The sequence below is a fragment of the Girardinichthys multiradiatus genome, chromosome 22, assembly GCF_021462225.1.
Source record: "Girardinichthys multiradiatus isolate DD_20200921_A chromosome 22, DD_fGirMul_XY1, whole genome shotgun sequence".
NCBI classification, from domain to species: Eukaryota; Metazoa; Chordata; class Actinopteri; order Cyprinodontiformes; family Goodeidae; genus Girardinichthys; species Girardinichthys multiradiatus.
Genome location: NC_061814.1, coordinates 14,652,000 through 14,671,767, shown reverse-complemented (window position 1 = coordinate 14,671,767; position 19,768 = coordinate 14,652,000). Strand labels below are relative to the sequence as shown.

Sequence of the window (19,768 nt, the reverse complement as noted above, 5' to 3'; positions counted from 1 at the left end):
AAATAACAAGTTTGCGGAGTAATATAGTGGTCAAGTATCCACCGAGAAGTATGCCGTCTAGCTTGTTGATGGCTAGAAACAGTGTGAGTTTGAGGTGCCACTCATTAAGGGACCTTTTAGGAAAAACCCTGTCTGACTGCGTCATTAAAAATCCAAAACGAATTTGACAGTCTTCGAGTGCAAGTAAACTTGTGACCGGTTACTGAATGTCATCCTTAATCCGTCCATCTTAACGCTGCCATCAGATGGAAAACAAAGCATTTAACTGTACAATTCTAGAACACTGTTACATTTGATCTGTCAAGAAAATGTCTTTCAGCCTTATATCAGACAGTTCATAAAGAGACACATTTATGATGTCAAAACAACAGAACATACCTTACATCTTCACTTAAACTGTGGATAATTTCAAAAACTTGAAAGTAAAACCATAACAATCTTTCAAAAATGCATAATATTTTTACTAATACAAATCCATGTACTCAAGTTCCACAGTCTTTTAGTTTGGAGAAAGTACTTCAACCTAAGTTCAATGTGTCATGGCAAATATTGATGAGAATTCAAAGCAGAGTGCAAGTGATCAATATCAGTGTAGCATTATAAAGTTTCCTCTCTACCCAAACTCATGGCTCCTCCTGACTGCCCCCTTCCAGCAGCTCCATGAGCGTCTCCTGATTGGAGAAATCCTGCAGCGAGGAGTTCATCTCGTTCAACAGATCCTCTCCCAACAGGAAACTTTTGACGTCGTGCACAGTCATGCTGATGCGGTGGTCTGTTATACGGTCCTGAGCGTAGTTGTAGGTCCGGATCTTTTCAGATCGGCCTCTGGTGCCGATCTGGAAAAAGAACAGGAGGTGACATGGCATGTTTGGTCATTTTGCATACGTCATTTTACTTTAATAAATCACGGCAAAAATGTTTCACATGAATACTTGTTTATAACGACATCATAAGGGTAAGGTATATTTTTATCTATTTTTCATTTAACAGAAATGTAAAAAATATAAACTTTTTTTTTATCTGTCATGAATGAATATAATCTCACTTGGACTTTTCGCTGGTTGTAACGCTTGCTGGTCTCCTCCTCCAGCTTCATGCTGTACAGTTTTGCTCTCAGAGCCTTCATGGCCTTCTCCCGGTTCTTCAGCTGGGAGCGCTCCTGTTGGCACTCTGCAACCACACCTAACACACACACAGATCAACATTTAAGAACTTCTTTGTTTAGGGCGTTGTTGCGAAATGTCGCACACCTTTCCTAATTTCTCTTAAAAATCAAACCACAAGTCAGTTGTGTCAAATGGCCGCTCACACTGACCCAGGTTCTGCCAGAGGTCTCCTCCTGTGAAAACGGGGTTTTCCTTTCCACCATTGCTCCAGGTTTAACGTTTTAAGTTTCAAAGGAATGTTTAATTTCTGTTTCAAGGTGAGGAGGGGATGGCTTTTCTGTCTTTCTTTTTGAAATTGACATTTCCTATCTATGCTTTCCTGATAATGCATGCAGGGTTTTAAATCTCTCTCTGTGTTAACCTTGAGAAGATTTATAATAACAATACAGCACAGTTCAGATAAAGAAGACTATCTTCTATGTGGGGATAAATAAAAGCAGCTATGAAAGCTATGCTAACTCATGTTCTTCAGGGTAGCAAACATAAAAAGCAATATGTTTGGCTTTCAATAATGTGTTTTACCCAATCCTACCTGTTGGAAGATGGACTATTCTGACTGCGCTGTCTGTTGTATTCACATGCTGACCGCCAGCCCCACTTGCTCTTTTTGTCTCTATCTTCAGATCCTTTGGGTTTATAGTGAAAGAAATCTAAAAAGATAAAACAAAGAGTCAGAGAAAAACAGCAAAACTCCTCATACAAATCAGCCAGATAAATAAGTACCGATACCAGAAATGTACTGTTGTGGAGAATGATTAAATTCAAACAAATGGGCCAAATCTATTCACATTTCTAAAATGTATCTCTATAATTTTCATCATTTTGACATCATGTCCTGTTTCAACTGACATGCATCATATTCAGAAAACAACTCTTAATGTACTGATTTAAATAACAAAGATTGTGTGAGCACATCAGTACTTCATGTTTTTACCATCTGTCCATTTTGTTTCGCTGTACCTCAGTAGGTTGGGGCAGGACAGCCACAGTCATGGTGCTGGTGTGCATACGTCCCTGTTTTTCAGTCTTGGGAACCCTCTGAACTCGATGAACTCCTGCCTCAAACTTCATCTTTTTGTAGCTCTGCAGGCCGCTGATGCTGGCTGACGCGTGCCGTAGTCCGCCTGGTCACATTTAAGCATGCAGCACCGCAGATCAGTACACAAAGTTTTACAATCCCATGTGTTCAACTTCATGGCTCAGCACAAACTACAACATTTTAAAGGGATAGTTCAAAATTTTGCAGATGAGATCCTGTTGAAAGGTTACAAGCAATTAATATCTTACCTATAGTAGATAATGCTTTTGGTGTCTTAAGTTGGTATGAATTCAAATTAGTTAGTAATGAAGGCTAAAACCTAGCTGATAGTCCAAGATGGGTAAAGATGACTTCTTCCATCTTAAAACAACCCCAGCCTCAAAAAAGTCCCACCAGTTTATGTAAAATCTATTTTACTACCCTTTAAACCAACCACGGTCACATTTGCAGCATATGATTAGTTAGACAGAATGTGACCAATATTTACAGCAGTGTGGTACGCCACCAAAAATCTTCCTGTGTGAAACACATAAAATGAAGCACTCAATGCATTTCTGGTCAGAGTGACTACCTGATAGAACAGTAAGCCCGTGTAAAAATCAATGTAGTGTTCACTTAAACCATTTAAATATTTTAGTTTTTACGCTGCTTTGCTTTTCCATCGGACAGTTACTCTGACAGAAATGCTTTACACGACTCGCTCTGAGCTCCAGTGAATATTTTGTCAACTGAAAAATTGTTCGGCATAGTTTTTGTCACCAACCTTTTCGTCTTCACAAAAACTTAAGAAAACTTACCCTGAATGTCTAAAACTATGGGAAATAGAAATAATGAAAACCAGACAACAATATTGGACTGAGGAAATATCCAATAAGGTTTCATATTAGTCATGTGGAAAGGCAAGATTCATAAAAAAATTGTTCAGGTCGAACAAGCCTGATGGCAATGCTGTATGTATGACTGCTGTGACTATTTTATACTCCTTAATTTAATAAAGAAGGTTGTGTGTATTTTGTATAGACAGAACATCCTAATTAGGAATTTTAATGTCAAATGAAAGTTCATCTAGGTCTCTGTGCAGTGTAAAATATAACTTTGATGCCATTCTAAGCTTTACCCATGAATAAAGAAAGAATTTTCCACTGTGACTTTACATTTATTAGGCTTAAACATGCACAACTTTTAGTCCATAAAAACTAAAATTATGATAGCTGACTAAACTGTAACTAAAGATAAATAACAGACTTTAGTCAAAACACAATGACCTAACCTTTATGAATATTTGCAGTCACATTTTACACAGCCCAGTATGTGTATCAAACTGGTAGATTACTGCTGGTGCAGTTCCTCCAACTTCTATTTCCTTTGTAAAAAACATCACTGGCTTTTGTGGAAATAACCCCCTCAATGCAAATGTGATGACAGTACAAAAGTTCAAAAAATGGTGTTTACATCAACTGCTGTTATATTGTTGACTCTGGGGCTCCATTTAGATGGTTGAGCTTGGCCCCCCTCAGACTAACTGTAGAGTTCAGGCTCTGGTATGAGCTCATCTGGATTTATTCTGCCAAGAGCGCCAACCACAGCAGGTTATACATTAACTGCCTATAATCGTTTAACAAAAACTAATCTAAAAATTTCTGAACTACACCTTTAAATTTTGTTCTTCCACAACAGTCCTTTGTCATATGTCATTACTTAAGTCTAAAAAGGTCAAGGTAAACTTTCATAAATGAATTGCTACGATTAGGGTTCACAGCTAACAGCTCCCTCTTGAGCTTTTTAGTTGTTACTGCAATATTATCTGCAAGGGGAAAAAATGAGTGTCCTTTACTAGTTTGAGCTAAGATATGTAGCCTAATTAAGTAATCACCATGACCTCTACATTTTAGCTATAGATAGAAACACACATGATAATCCATCGTTTTTGGCAGTACAAATCAATACAAACTCACTCTAGTGTAAACTCTATTAAACATTTTAGATCGTCTGTACTAAAACAGTGCAGCTGAGAAAATTTAGTTGTTTGAGTCACACTATTGCATTGTCTGCAAAAATTAATCTGTCCAACTACTGACTGTACAATCTGCACCGCCGCTTTGGTTAGATGGTTGGATGATTCCTGCTTCCTGAAGTTCAACAACAGATTATGTGAGAAATATGAAACCAATTCTTACTTCCCTTTAACTACAAGAGGCAGAGCAGTCTACAGTATCGCCATATAAAATGTAAGAACATGGTTCCAAAAAAAGAATGTAAAAATGTGTAGAAATTGTTTTCTTAAAGTTTGTTCTTGAAGAATAATATGAGACCCACTGACCTAAATCGCTGGACATGTGCTCCAGGACGTCGAAGGACCAGCCGTGGTACTGAGCGAAGCCCTCGTACATGTCAAACATCTTCAGGAAAAACAAGACAACAAACAGCTTTACATCAAATCACAACAAAGTCGTTTTTCTTTCTTTCTCAGTTGGCTGCAAAAATACATTTACTTTCTATCAATCCAACTCATCGTGAAATGTACCCTTTGTACATCATCAGTTAGAAATGTTCAGGATTTTATACCAGAACTCGAGCAGACCTCAGCGGTGAACAGCATGGCCTCCTGACCACCAATCCCAGCTGTGACTTCCAGAACCAGATCACTCATATCAGCTTCCTCCTCAGGGATCAGCAGCTCCAGGACCTGGATGGTCAACATGACTCATGAATGAGCATTACACATAAACAGCACATCACAACACTGATACTTTGACCACTGAATGACATTAGTTGACATTCCAAAGTCCTATTTTCTGGTCTTCTACTTCATTTTGGCAGCATTTAATTCTACCTTTTGTCTCAGATCTTGAATATCTTGAAAACAGCTTTCTCTTTCCAGCTTAGCCAGTTCTCGCAGGGCTGCATCGTCATCTTAAAAGAGACAAGAATACAGTTAAAAATATACTGCAGACGCTGAACCAACTCCTGTTCCTTCATTCAGTCTATTTGGTATGGCTGCCTGAAATACAGCTCAGGCCATATCTTTAGCCTCCCTGGTGGAGATGCGTTAAATGCATTAAAATACATTCCTCCTTTATTAAAGTAACATAACATCACAATAAAAATTTTAAGGAAACCTTTCATTTGAGAACATAAATTCACCGAGGAGAAAATAAATAACATGGTTGGAAATAAATGTAAGTGAAGCATTTTTAAAATCTATCCTTTTTAATTAAGTGGATCAGTGCGTCGAGGAACTTTTACGTGGTAATCCATAATTTTGTAACTTCCAACGTTGTAAGTATAATGTGACACAGAGGCCCATCTTTATTTGCTACTCTTCAAAATAGGAAAGATGGGAAAACATGCCAACATTGTAGAGAAAGGTGTTGATCTGAAGTTGGTAAAGGTTGCAAAGAAAATACCTGCTTGCCTAAATGTGCTTTGTCTCACTGGAAGACAGCTGCAGCAAAAAGAGGAATAATGGGGTCAACCTGTGTCAAGAAAAACCAGCAAACAATATCTACATAGCAACCGGTTGTTTATAAGGTATCACAAGGTTGCCAACACACAAGTAAACATGGAGTTTTCTATATGCATCAGCAACTTTCACTTAAACTGTGTTCTTTGGTCAGACAACTTTCAGCAACAAACACTCCAGCTGGATTTGGCTTCAAACTAAAATGCACCTGTTCATTCTGACGTACAGTGGGGGATCTGTAATGCTGAGGGCCTGTTTTGTATCCCACAGAACCTAGAAACCTTGTTAGCAAGCATGCCATTATAAACACTTTAAAATACCAGGCCATTTAAAATTAATATGAGATAGTCTCTGCCAGCAAACAGAAAACAGGTTGTCACAGGGCATTTTAGCAGGTTATTATTATTATTATTATTTGTCCAAAACAAATGGTCAAATAAACATAGAAATGGTTCAACAGATACAAAATCAACCATCTTCGGTGATCATTATTGTTCCCAAACCTAAATCCTGTAGAAAATCGGTGGGATGAGATAAACAAAAGAGAGAACAAGTGAAGATCCAAGTCTGAAACGAAGGATGGATACAGGTCAAAGCATCCCGTATTCACTGGTAGCTACCCAAGAGGATCAGTGATGCTGTGGGCCTATTTCTCCTCTAAAGGCCCTAGTAACCTTGTTGGCATATATAGCATCATGAAAGACGTAATATGCTCTCTCTCCATATGCCAACCTTCAGACATGTTATAGGTGAATAAACTTCATTTGGCATGATGGTGTGGTACAAATTATTACCAGCAGGTTTACCAGTAATTGCAAATTACTGGTACATTTTGTAAAAAGCTATTATGTAATAAAGTTGGACTTTTTACCCCACTGAGAAAAAGTATTCAAATTAAAGGTTGGTTTCTTGTAAGATTATGCAAAATAGAATATATGATTAATTTATTTTAGGTTTTACTTGCACATCCTTACCAGGGTTCCCAAGTATTCTGGAGGTAGCAAGTTGGAAAACAAGCTTCTCATGGAGAATTCCAATAAAATAAACACAGCTCACACTCAGATCAGTGGTCCTTTAAAAAAATGAAAACTTGAACCTCTTTCCGACTCACCTTTCAGGAGCATCTCAGTCTCTGAGATCTCTTTTTGCTTCTTGTCCAGCTCACAGATGCTCTGGATGAGAGGAGCCAGCAGGGATATTCTGGTTCTCTTGGCCTTCATTTCATCTTCACTGCACCCATCTTCTGTCACACTATAAGTGACTGCCTTTAAACACTCGTTATACTCCTTCTCGACCTTTTGCAGATGCTCTTGCAGAGATCTTTTGGCAAATAGCTCATCCACTGACAGCAGCTTCATCATCATGACCGGTTTCCCCGTATGAAGAAGTTTTTGGTTTCTGACATATTGATGAGAGGGTTGCTTGCAAACAGTTTTTCCGATTAAATGATGGTTTTGAAAGTCAGGTATCCACTCACGTCTTCTTCTCGATAGAAGGCTTCCAAGTCTCCTATAAGCCATTGTATATTTTACTTAATTGCTCTTTATGTAACAGTGGAGCAATCAGAATCAGAATTCATTTGCCTTTGGAGCATGCTGCTCTGTAGGCCAGTTTTTTCCCCAATATATTTTAGGTTTAAAATCTCCTTGTTATTTACCCAAAGAACATGCACCACATTCGTTATTTTAGAAGACAGAGCGTACAAAACTATAATATCTTAATTTCTGCGAGAGTTGTAAAATTAACGCGCATTAATTTGATAAACTTCAATTTTTGGTCAAATTCCGTTTTAGGGAGCTATATCCGAAGGCTAAGATTAATATCCAAGCATAGATTTACCGTTAAAGCTACAAGATTATCTGGTAACAGAGGAAAGCTCATTTGAGATGTATTTATGGCTGGGTTCAACCATAAGATCATTGACAGAGTAAGAATAAACTTTACAGTGCTAGCAAAACAATTGAAAGCTACCGTCAGTGTATCCCTGTTATCGGAGACATTGCTGTGGTCATAACAAGCCAAATTTTAGCACTTCGTTGCCTTCAAACTATCAATAAATTGTTTGTTAACGCGTGCTGCAATATTGCAGCTTATTTACCACCTTGCTAAGGGCGCAGACATGTTGACAATTGTACGCATGCGCCTGAACCGGTTTTCCCATTGATATGTTGTGTTAGCACCCCTAGTGGTTTGGTAGGCTCACTGCAGCCCTCCTGGTATATTGGGTGATAAACACGGTGAACCCAAAAAATAGTCGGTCAGTCAGTCATTTTCTACCGCTTATTCCATAGTGGGTCGCGGGGGAGCTGGTGCCTATCTCCAGCAGTCTATGGGCAAGAGGCAGGGTACACCCTGGACAGGTTGCCAGTCCATCGCAGGGCAACACACAAACAACCATGCACACACTCATTCATACACCTAAGGGCAATTTAGAGTGACCAATTAACCTAACAGGCATGTCTTTGGATTGTGGGAGGAAGCCGGAGTACCCGGTGAGAACCCACACATGCACGGGGAGAACATGCAAACTCCATGCAGAAAGACCCCCGGCTGGGAATCGAACCCAGGACCTTCTTGCTGCAAGGCAACAGTGCTACCAACTGCGCCACCGTGCAGCCCTCAAAAAAAAAAAAAGTATTTTTAATAATTAACCCATTCTAAATTTAAAAGTGCTAAATAAAGTTCAGTGCAAATTATTCACTTCAGAAGGGAGTTAATTAGTCAATAAAGTCCACTTGTGTGTAATTCTTAGCAGAAATACATTTGTTTTGTGAAGGCCTTAGAGTTAACGGAGAAAAATAGTGAACAAACGGCATAATTGAGACCAAGGAACACACTACATAGGCTAGGGATACAGTTGTAGTGAGGTTTACTGCAGAGTTTGGTTATAAAACCATATCAGAACATCTCACAAAGCACCATGATCTGAAAATAGATGAGTATGGTTCAACTTAAAATCTTCTAAGACATGGTCTTCCAATTAAGTTGTCCATGCAAGGACATTATTAATCAGACATGCAGTAAAAATGACCAGAGTAACTCTGAAGTAGCAGCAGAAATCCAAACCTCAGGTGGGAGACTTCAGGACAAAAGTGCTCTGCACAAATTAGCCTTTAATGAAAGAGTGGCGAGAAGAAAACCATTGTTGAAGGAAAGCCAAAATCATATTTAAAGTTTGCCACAAGCTATGTATAGGATACGGCAAACACGTAAAAAGGTGCACGGGTCAGATGAGGTCAAACCACAACTTTTTAACCTACATGCAAAGTGTTTTGAGTGGTCAATAACAACACATCACTTTAACTATCAGGGTGAAACAAGGATGTAGCAAAATCATGCTGTGATAATGCCTTTCTTTGACAAGGACAGGGAAGCTGGTCAAGGCTGGTGGGAATATGCCTTACAATAGCCTACAGGACAATCCTGCAAGAACACCTAAACAGAAACATATATGGTCATACTTAAAATGGATAGGTTTAGGTCAAAGCAAATGTATTTGTTAGAATGGCCCAGTCAAAGTCCATACCTAAATCCAACTGAGAATCTGCAACAAAACTTGAAAATGTATGTTCACAGGCACTACCCATTCATTCTGACAACACAAGCCTTAGTTTTTAGATGTACCAAGCTGGTAAACAGACCCTAAATACTTGCAGCTGTATGGAACCACTAAAAGGTGGTTCCATAACAGCATACCACACTTTTTATTTTAATTTTTATTTGCAAAAAAATATAGAAAGAAAGACAGTGATATACCATATTCTATGAAACCCACAATAATATGCTACATTTTGTTGGTCTGACAGATAAAATCCGAATAAAATGCATTAAAGTTCATTTGTGCTGTTGTAACATGACAAAATGTCAAGATATAAGGAGTATGAATACCTTTACCAGGCAATATCACATTACTATAATCTAATGGGCCTTTACAGTGTTTTCTATTTGTCTTTCATTCTGCAGAATAAACACTTTTTCATCCTTACTGAACTCAAGAAAGAGAGAACGAAAGGATCCATATCTTGACTAAAAAGGTAATGACTGAGAAGCAAAGGCTTTGAGGTCTTTTTTTTACAAATTAAATTCCATGGAGTGATCACCAATATATGAAATTGAAAAGACAATGTAGACTTGTAAATTAGACTCTGAACAGGAGATAAAGGGATTATCATGAATTAGCATAAATGCACTTCATTAGGCAATGCAAAGTTCTCTTACAAACACATAAACCTTCACTTAAGTTGCTAAGTGGACTACATTTGCAAAGCTTTCCTATGAATTTAACATTAATACATTTAAATCAAAGTTAATTCAAGACTATTATATATCAAAGTTAGGTCAATACAGAAAAGAAGGGCTGCTTATCTAAACTCCACCCATGCCCCATTTCCCATCTGGTTTCAGTGAAAGAACCACTTTACACATTCCAGGCAGGGTGTCAGCTTTTTTGCACTCCTTTCCAGTTTCCTTTTAGTGTTTGTCTTACACAAGCTCACAACAGTTATTTCTCACAATCACATGTCACATTTCTGATAAAATTAGAAACAGTAGCCCCTAATATGCTGTGTATACCGGTCACACATGTCTGTGTCTGTTTAACTTCTGGAGGCCTTAGTGATACATGAAATACTTTTGGTAATAATTATTTCCAACATAAATACTAACAATTAACTGTGATGTGGAAGTAACAAGCACCAAAAGCCAAAAGTTTTTTAAGCACATTTTCTTCGCTTAATCTGAAACCCCTGAAAAGAGAAGTGCAGGGGACATATTGTAACATTATTTTCTCTATTTACCCATGGAGTGGGATCTGGAATCAGGGAATGGCTTGTAACTTAACTGTGTTTTCAGTACAAAAAACAAAACTGTGGAATCGGTTAAGTAATGTATGCAGTGACCAAGCTATCAATAGCAATGCAAGCTAATAATGCCGCTTTTCATTTTGTACTTTGTAAGCAAAAGTAAAGTGTATAAACCATGTTTGAAAAGCTTTAATAGGATATAAATCATCAGACCTGCAACAAACTATTTTTTTAACTGTTGCTATCAATGGGTGTTAGATCAAGACAGCCATTTTGGATTTTTAAGTCAGTGTTGAGAAATCTGACTTCTAATATTTAGCAACTCTTTTCTTGAATTTCTTAACTTCTACCTTGAAATAATACATCACTGCACAACACATCATGGAGCTGAAATGTTTTTTCTTTCTCCATTCTTCTCATTTATTAATTGTTTTGCCTTAATGACACAATAAAGTGAAAAAACTCCAAGTCCTGTTGTACAAATGTTGTGACTTGGCATAAAAGCTTGAGAATTTAGGGAGACTCCAAAAAATCTTTGAGATGGGACCATGTTATCTAAATATAATGAAATCAAAACACAAACGTTTATGTTAAGATGATAACTGGACTTTTTGGTACATTGTTTTGCAATTTGCAGAAATGCTTATCCACTTTTCATATTTTACTACAGCGACTGTGTGTTTCACGTCGGGAAACAATGCAGTTGCACCATGTCCGCTCAACCTAAAATCTCATTGGTCGATGCTCCAAAGCGGCAGCCATACCCTTTAATGTGATTGGCTTCCGGCTTTGCGCACGGATTTCAAATAAGAAGAAGAAACAGGCGGATTTTTCAACTGTAGAGGATTTTAACTTTGTGTAGCGGCTGTTTGTCGGAAGAGAGCCACGCGAGGATAACTGAAAGGACAGAAAGAGGAGGCTTCCTCGTCGTTATTTTAGGAGAATAACTCACGGTATGTGGCTTTATTAAATAACTTTGAGGATAAAATCTGATTTTTTTATTTGTTCTTATTAAGGCAATTTCAGATTGTGTTTAGCAGGTCAGTGTATGATTAGCTGCACTGTTTTGTCGCTTGGTTTAGAATATTGCACACAGCATAACAGGAAATAAGGGAAATTTTAAAGCAAGTTTTATGGTATCCTATGTATTATTAATTTGAGTACAGCTAGCATCGTGGTTACTTAGCTACGTTGCACATAATGCATACGCCTAAATACAGGTTCACACAAGGGAAGTTAATAAAAGCATCATTAATAATCCGATTAGTCTATCGTAAAGGGGATTTAGTCTATTTAATGAAACAATGGGTTTAAGTGTGGGGGATACAAGCTGAGTTTCGTTACGTCATCTACGCTATCTTTCCGCCAAATCCGCATCGCGCCAAAATCAACTATTTGTTTCAAGACACGTCGTACCGTTAGTTTATGTGACCGTTGTGTATGAAATGTTACATTTCACGTGTATGCTGGTGATCTACCTTTTCTTAGATTAGAGTTTAGACTCGTAAAGAAGCAGTGCTACGTTGTGAGCGCCAGTCACGTCCACACCATTGACACGATCCCTGACATTTCTTCTTCTGTGTCTCTGCAGAGATCACCATACCGCTCAGTCAGCGCATATGCTTCCTTGTAAAAGAGTTGCCATGAAATTTCCCGTGGTCAAGTCTACTAAGGAGAACACGATGGAGAAAAGCTCAGCTGCTGCTGCGGAGTCTAAGGCGCTTTACCTCAACGATTCTCCAAAGAAAGAGCCAGTCCCCATTAAATCTCAGGAGGCTCCCCCTGGAGTAACGACTGAGACTGTGGCTTACAAGAGCAACGCCAGTACAGATCACAACAAGGAAAACCGTACCAGCAGGGAGCATGATGGGACCCTGGATGAATGCTTTGAGGACAGTGGTTATTTATCTTTGCAAAACAGTCAAATTGATCATCACGTAGATGAAGAAGAGGACCGTACAGTTCAGACACACCAGCGAAAAACCGTTTCATCAAATAATTCCCCTTCAAAGTGTCAGGGAAGAACTAGACCCAGCCTTCCAGGGTCTCTGGCAGTTTCCACACCAGTGGATCACCATAGAAAGACAGCAGCAGTTCTGTCATCCACCCCCACCAACCAACACATCTTGTCCAATCTGCCCATTTTAAAATTCCAGCAGGCTGTTTGTGAAGAGCTTGCTAAGAGCTATAAGAAGAATAAGAGGTAATATTTCTATACAGCACAACATTTTATTGTTTTATACACCATTCTAATGTTTTTTTTTACAATGATAGCCTAGCACATCTGTCTTTCAGAACAAACTCCTTTTTACTTTAATTTTCTGACAATGAGATGTTATTTTTTGCAGGTATGACTGGAGTGTCATCCCAAAGATAGCAGAGGAGCATCTTTTGGATCGTGTAATCGGAAGACAAATTGGCCTTGAGTACATAGATATTTTTGAATCTCTGCTTTCCAGGAACATGAAAAGCATCCTGACCAACATCCTAGCCCTGCTGGGAGACCTGGACCTCATACGGTAAATTTAAAATTCCTCATCTGGAGGATGTTGCACTGATGCAACATTCAAATAAACATGTTCATGTTTTCCTTCTTATAGTTGTAAGACAGTGAGCAGAACGTGGAAGAAGATCATATGTGAGGATTCGGCAGCTATGAGGAGGTGTCAGCAAGCTGAGCAGGCACTCAGGGTGAGGAAATCAATGCAAACCATATGAAAACCTGTTAGCATGTATACTGTTCCTCTCAAAGGTATTCTTGCTCCTTGAACTTTTTTTGTCTCATCATAACCAAAAACATGTATTGCATTTTGTGATGGAACAACACATAATTGGCACAGAGAGTACATGGATTTTCCAATTTTTTCAAAATTTGAAAAGTGCAGCATATTCTGATTTCCCTTTATAAAATAATGTGCAACCCACTTCCTTCAAAATTCACACAACTGGTAAAGGTATCCTGTGTGCAGTTTGATCGTAGTATGAATCCAACTGTTCTGTGAAAGCTTAAGAAGTTTGTTAGAGAACTTTAGTGACATCCAGGATCATGAAGATCAAAGGTCAGGGTTAAAACTGCGGAGATGTTTAAGCAAACATCTGAAGCTATGAGCATCAAACAGAGCAGTGTTCAATCCGTCATCAGAAAATTGAGGTGCAGCACAATTGCAAAATACCAAGTTGTGGTTGCCCACCTAATCTGACAGGCCTAACAAGTAAAATATTAATAGAGAAACAGCCAACAGACGTATGGTAACTCTGGAGAGATCCTGAGTTTGTTGACAGGGCAGCTATTGGTTATGTTCCCCACAAATCCGGCCTTTATGGAAAAGTGTCAAAAAGAAAGCCATTGAAAGTCTTGTTTGTAGTTTGTCACAAGGAATGCTGGGGACAACACAAACATGGGGGGGAAAGGAGGTTTGGCCGACATCTACAGGTCCTTCTCAAAATATTAGCATATTGTGATAAAGTTCATTATTTTCCATAATGTCATGATGAAAATTTAACATTCATATATTTTAGATTCATTGCACACTAACTGAAATATTTCAGGTCTTTTATTGTCTTAATACGGATGATTTTGGCATACAGCTCATGAAAACCCAAAATTCCTATCTCTCAAAATTAGCATATTTCATCCGACCAATAAAAGAAAAGTGTTTTTAATACAAAAACGTCAACCTTCAAATAATCATGTACAGTTATGCACTCAATACTTGGTCAGGAATCCTTTTGCAGAAATGACTGCTTCAATGCGGCGTGGCATGGAGGCAATCAGCCTGTGGCACTGCTGAGGTCTTATGGAGGCCCAGGATGCTTCGATAGCGGCCTTTAGCTCATCCAGAGTGTTGGGTCTTGAGTCTCTCAACGTTCTCTTCACAATATCCCACAGATTCTCTATGGGGTTCAGGTCAGGAGAGTTGGCAGGCCAATTGAGCACAGTGATACCATGGTCAGTAAACCATTTACCAGTGGTTTTGGCACTGTGAGCAGGTGCCAGGTCGTGCTGAAAAATGAAATCTTCATCTCCATAAAGCTTTTCAGCAGATGGAAGCATGAAGTGCTCCAAAATCTCCTGATAGCTAGCTGCATTGACCCTGCCCTTGATAAAACACAGTGGACCAACACCAGCAGCTGACACGGCACCCCAGACCATCACTGACTGTGGGTACTTGACACTGGACTTCTGGCATTTTGGCATTTCCTTCTCCCCAGTCTTCCTCCAGACTCTGGCACCTTGATTTCCGAATGACATGCAGAATTTGCTTTCATCTGAAAAAAGTACTTTGGACCACTGAGCAACAGTCCAGTGCTGCTTCTCTGTAGCCCAGGTCAGGCGCTTCTGCTGCTGTTTCTAGTTCAAAAGTGGCTTGACCTGGGGAATGCGGCACCTGTAGCCCATTTCCTGCACACGCCTGTGCACGGTGGCTCTGGATGTTTCTACTCCAGACTCAGTCCACTGCTTCCGCAGGTCCCCCACGGTCTGGAATCGGCCCTTCTCCACAATCTTCCTCAGGGTCCTGTCACCTCTTCTCGTTGTGCAGTGTTTTCTGCCACATTTTTTCCTTCCCACAGACTTCCCACTGAGGTGCCTTGATACAGCACTGTGGGAACAGCCTATTCGTTCAGAAATTTCTTTCTGTGTCTTACCCTCTTGCTTGAGGGTGTCAATAGTGGCCTTCTGGACAGCAGTCAGGTCGGCAGTCTTACCCATGATTGGGGTTTTGAGTGATGAACCAGGCTGGGAGTTTTAAAGGCCTCAGGAATCTTTTGCAGGTGTTTAGAGTTAACTCGTTGATTCAGATGATTAGGTTCATAGCTCGTTTAGAGACCCTTTTAATGATATGCTAATTTTGTGAGATAGGAATTTTGGGTTTTCATGAGCTGTATGCCAAAATCATCCGTATTTAGACAATAAAATACCTGAAATATTTCAGTTAGTGTGCAATGAATCTAAAATATATGAATGTTACATTTTCATCATGACATTATGGAAAATAATGAACTTTATCACAATATGCTAATATTTTGAGAAGGACCTGTAGTGGTCTGTGTCCGCACCCTTAGCTGTGACTCCACTAGTTTACCCTTTAAAAATTCAGCTGATTCGGGCTGCGACTACCTTGCATAGTGAGTCAAGAGCAGGGGAACAGCAGGGGGTTGACCAACCCCCACCCTGGTCGTTTCACACAACACAAGAAGACAGATAAAGCGCATCTTAATCACACCTTCAACTGTTTTGTGAAAGGGGCTTAAAACTACACATCACCATAAACACCATTCCCATGATCACACATGGATGTCCCACCAACATCTAATGGAGAAGCCTTTCTTCAGCAGGGAAAGGGAAGATCATCTGAGCTAAACACAAGGAAGTCTTTGGAAAAGAGTTAATGGGAGGCTAGAGGTTTTTCTTGGCAAGACATGAAAAGTGATCTCTCCAAACCATCTTCATCCAAGCTATTTTGTAAGAAAGAACAGTTTCAGTCTCCAGATGTGTAACCAGCAGAGCTGGTAGAACCACACCTTTTAAAAAGACATCTCAGGGGATTCTACACTTTTCAGATTTTTATTTGTAGGAAAATGTAAAATTTTCTTTTCAGAATTATACACAAGCATGTGTTGATCTATTACAATAAATGGTTATGTTGTAAAGTAAGTAAGAAGTAAAAATACTTTGCAATTCACTCTATAGTGTTGTTTCCAATAGTATACCTGTTGGATTTGTGTTTTCATCCTAACTAATGTAACTTTTGACATCTAGGAGTCAAGAAGCTCTCAGAGACAACTTGCTAGTGGTCTGACGAGAGACGTTGCGATGTCCAGGGTGGTACTGTCCTGCTTGCAGACTCTGGCCTCCTCAAGCACCCCAACTTCCTCTCAATCTTTATCCATGCAAAGCTGTGGGACCACGAGACGCACTGCTACCTCACAAAAGGGCAGTATGCCCAACTCCGAGCGCACACGCTTCAGCGAATTTGTGCAAGTGAGTGTCTTCAATTTTAGTTGTATTCAAGGGTGAATTTGCCACATTTAAGCTTTGCTTAAACCGTTCTTTAACCAACCTTAATTATTTCACTGTCGTTTGCAGGCTGCTAGCGGTCTGAAGCAGAACGAGTCCCTGCGCTCTTGCAGGCACTGTGGCTCGCCTGCGACCCATTTGGCCGAGGTTCAGAGGGCCAAATGCACTCGCGCCAGCTGTCTCTTTGACTTCTGCACCCGCTGTCGGGAGCCCTTCCACGGCTCCACCCCCTGCCGGACGATAAAACATCATTCACACTTCACTACCTCTAAGGCGACCCCAGTCATCCCGGGGAGCACTCGCAGCAAGAGAAGCATCAGGCGCCTGTGATAAAGGTTTATTCCGTCTTTTAATCAAGGACTCCTTTTAACTGAGATGGACTTCTCTGCTGCTGGGGTGTTTCCAGGGGGCTCCACTTCAACCTCGGACTGCTTTCACACAAGCTCAGTGTGAGAATGGCGTCATTAATGACTGCTGCCTGCCAAACTGATCAAATGAGATGAGCACTTGAAGCACAGAACAATCTACTCTGAACTGTTACCTAACAATTTTTTTTGTTGCCTGTGAGCAAAATTATTTTATTTTTTTTCTCAAAAAAGAAAGCTATAAAAAGCGTTGAGCTTTAAATTGTACTTTTTTTTTTTTTTTAGATGTTTTTAAAATTGAATAGATGTAAATACAGTTTTGTTTATGTTCTTTTAGACACATTTTTAATAAATGTTGATGGTAGCTGGTCTTGTTCAGATTTCTTGCATTTGTATAATCTGTACATGTAAATAGATCTTTTCATAAAATCTATCCTGTGTTGTGTGTTTTTTTTTTTTCTTCCTCCTCTAAAGCTACAAAAGCAGTAAGGGACATTTTTACTCCATTCCAACTAGATCAGTTTAAATTACTGCATTTTAAGAGGTAACGCAGGCAGTTGGGGCTAGGGTCCCAATCGGCATATCAAACATAAAAATGAGACATACCGAGATTAGTCTGAAGACAAAATGTAGAAATTAATTGAAGTATTTTTTAAAGCACTTTTTCCTAATGAAGGGCTTCAATTGTATTCTGAATGAATTAGATAAGTTAAAAACTGGGAATGTCATGGATTGGTATTTCCTGTTTTCCTTCTGGCTGTAAAATCACCTTTACAGCTGATAAAGTAAATATTTTTAGAAAAGGCTTTTAAAGGAATTGTAGCCTGATTCTTGGCTTCAATAAACTAACAAGAATTTTTTTCACCCTCTTTATGGTTCTTTTTGACAAAGCGGACACAAATGGAACATCTTGCCTAAAATTGATTGGAATTTATTGCACAAGAGGGCAGTATTGTTTTCTTCAAAGCTTCCCTGGTAAATATAGTAATGATTCCTCTGATTGTAAATATATAGATTAAATTCAGTTCCAAAATTATGTGTAAAATAGAATTAACAGGCTGCATTAATGATTAATTAATGCAGTCTAATTATAGACATTTTAGCTTAAACCTTTAATAATACATTCAATACAAAGGACGGTAAATAAACATCTGGTTATTTTTTCATGTGTATTGGCGTGTACAGTGCTGTATCAAACAAATGTTAATATCACATAAAAATGCATTTTTGAAGTGATTTCTTTTCTCAAGGGATTAACTTTATGTAGAAAAGCAAGGGCTCCCTGTTAATTCATGAAGTAACTCAAACATATTTTCAGGAAAACCTGGTCACTGTCCAATTTGTAAAATAAAATAATTGAAATGGACCTTTTCTGACAACATTAAGTAGGCTGAAAGTTTTCAAAAAGCAACACATCATGCCCCAATCTAAATGCGTTTGGATCATAGGCAAAATTACTGAAATCTATCAGTCTGGAAATAAGTTATTTCTGAGGCTTTGGGACTCCAGCAAACAACAAGAGTGCTTATCCACAAATGGAGAAAGAAGGAACAGTGATGAACCCTCCCGGGTGTGTCCGGCCTACTAAATGTACTCAAAGAGCGCATCATCGACAGGAATTAAAAAACTCCGAACACCATCTATATTACTGGAGGCCTCACTTGCCTCAGTTATGGTCAGAAAGACTGCATTATACCAAGGGTCAAACATAGTAGAGGCAGCGTGATGCTTGCTGCTTAAGGGCCTGGGCGACCTGCTGTAAGTGATGGGAACATCTGCTTTTTACTGAAAACCCCAGAAGAAGAGTCTCCGGCCATCAGATCATGACCTAAAGAACAAGTGCAAAAAGGTTTTGGAGCAGGGCAATAATACAATTCACACAAAAAATATCCACATCTGGAGGGCACAGAATATCAAAATTCTTTTTGGGATGACCTGAATCAGGATATCAGCTTGAAAACCCTGCAAATAGAAATTGGCAAGAATTCCTCCACAGCAATGTTAAAGACTCATTGTGAGTTACCACAAATGCTTGATGGCAGTTCTTGCAGCCAAACTGGCATGGCAGTTATTATATTTTGGGCAGAGCTGCGTTTTACCAGGCCATGTGGATTTCAGTCGTTTTTTCCCCTGCTTAATGAATAGAATCATCATTTGAAAACAGCTTTTTGTGTTCAGCCAGGTTATCGTTGTCTCATATTAGACTTTGGTTTATTGATCTGAAACATTCAAATGTTACAAAGAGCAAAAACATAAAAGATTTGTAAGAGGGGGGTGTTTCCATGACATTGAATGAATCATGGAATATGTATAATGATGTAAAATGCATAATTTCAACAGCGTTTGACCATTCCAGCAGTTTTGTGCAGAAAACTCTGTAGAAGTCTGGTGGTTCAGCTTTTAAAAACGTATTATTTGGCTCGTGTCAGCAGTTCAAAATGTTTGCCTAGAGGGTGTGACGAGTCTCTCTCACTGTTCACTGGCTCTTTTATGCAGCAGCTCAGAAACAGATCCTGGAGAGAAGGTGGGGCATTAACCTTTCAGCTCCCCTCACCACCATCTGCAGGGCCACCTTTTCTCCCATAATGCAGCTGCAAGTACACACTGGATTACAGTATGTCAACGAACATTTCTTGTTTGTATGCTCGGAGAATAAATTGCTCACCCACGGGTTGTCCTTTTTAAATCTGAGGTGAAAATGCTCTGCAAAAGTAATTTAAATAGCTCCCCCCTAACTTTGTTAGGCGGAAAAGATCTAATCTTGCATCTAAATGGATGTATTGTTCCAGCTTTTAGGTTGACCTTAAAATCAGCTTGTAATTAACCTGTTCTTTCCTTTTCAGCTAGACTCATACAAGAGCGCCAGTTTTTCCAGTTCATACTGGCTCATCAGGTCAGACCTCAGGCCGGCAGT

General features: G+C 39.2%; 2 protein-coding genes across 2 annotated transcripts; one reads left to right on the top strand and one right to left on the bottom strand.

Annotated features, from left to right (window-relative positions):
- Positions 1 to 326: 326 nt before the first annotated feature.
- Positions 327 to 7,787, bottom strand: mtrf1l (mitochondrial translational release factor 1-like). Its single transcript, XM_047351777.1, has 8 exons — positions 6,780 to 7,787; positions 5,039 to 5,118; positions 4,787 to 4,891; positions 4,526 to 4,604; positions 2,127 to 2,290; positions 1,699 to 1,816; positions 1,046 to 1,182; positions 327 to 836 (listed from the first exon to the last, which is right to left on the bottom strand). Exons 1-8 carry the CDS (start codon positions 7,186 to 7,188, stop codon positions 624 to 626), a joined length of 1,305 nt encoding a protein of 434 aa, XP_047207733.1. The 5' UTR covers positions 7,189 to 7,787; the 3' UTR covers positions 327 to 623.
- Positions 7,788 to 11,287: 3,500 nt separating this feature from the next.
- On the top strand, positions 11,288 to 17,287 carry fbxo5 (F-box protein 5). Its single transcript, XM_047351999.1, has 6 exons — positions 11,288 to 11,423; positions 12,062 to 12,673; positions 12,819 to 12,989; positions 13,071 to 13,161; positions 16,232 to 16,453; positions 16,559 to 17,287. The coding sequence occupies exons 2-6, from the start codon at positions 12,090 to 12,092 to the stop codon at positions 16,817 to 16,819; spliced, it is 1,329 nt and encodes a 442-aa protein (XP_047207955.1). The 5' UTR covers positions 11,288 to 11,423; positions 12,062 to 12,089; the 3' UTR covers positions 16,820 to 17,287.
- Positions 17,288 to 19,768: the final 2,481 nt, after the last annotated feature.

Coding starts and splice junctions, on each gene's coding strand:
- mtrf1l (XM_047351777.1), bottom strand. CDS start 7,188: ATGGCTTATAGGAGACTTGGAAGCCTTCTATCGAGAAGAAGACGTGAG. Junction 5,119..6,779: donor GACTGAGATGCTCCTGAAAG/GTGAGTCGGAAA, acceptor GTCTCTTTTAAG/ATGACGATGCAGCCCTGCGA. Junction 1,183..1,698: donor AATAGTCCATCTTCCAACAG/GTAGGATTGGGT, acceptor TGTGTGTGTTAG/GTGTGGTTGCAGAGTGCCAA.
- fbxo5 (XM_047351999.1), top strand. CDS start 12,090: ATGCTTCCTTGTAAAAGAGTTGCCATGAAATTTCCCGTGGTCAAGTCT. Junction 13,162..16,231: donor AAGCTGAGCAGGCACTCAGG/GTGAGGAAATCA, acceptor TTTGACATCTAG/GAGTCAAGAAGCTCTCAGAG. Junction 16,454..16,558: donor GCTTCAGCGAATTTGTGCAA/GTGAGTGTCTTC, acceptor TGTCGTTTGCAG/GCTGCTAGCGGTCTGAAGCA.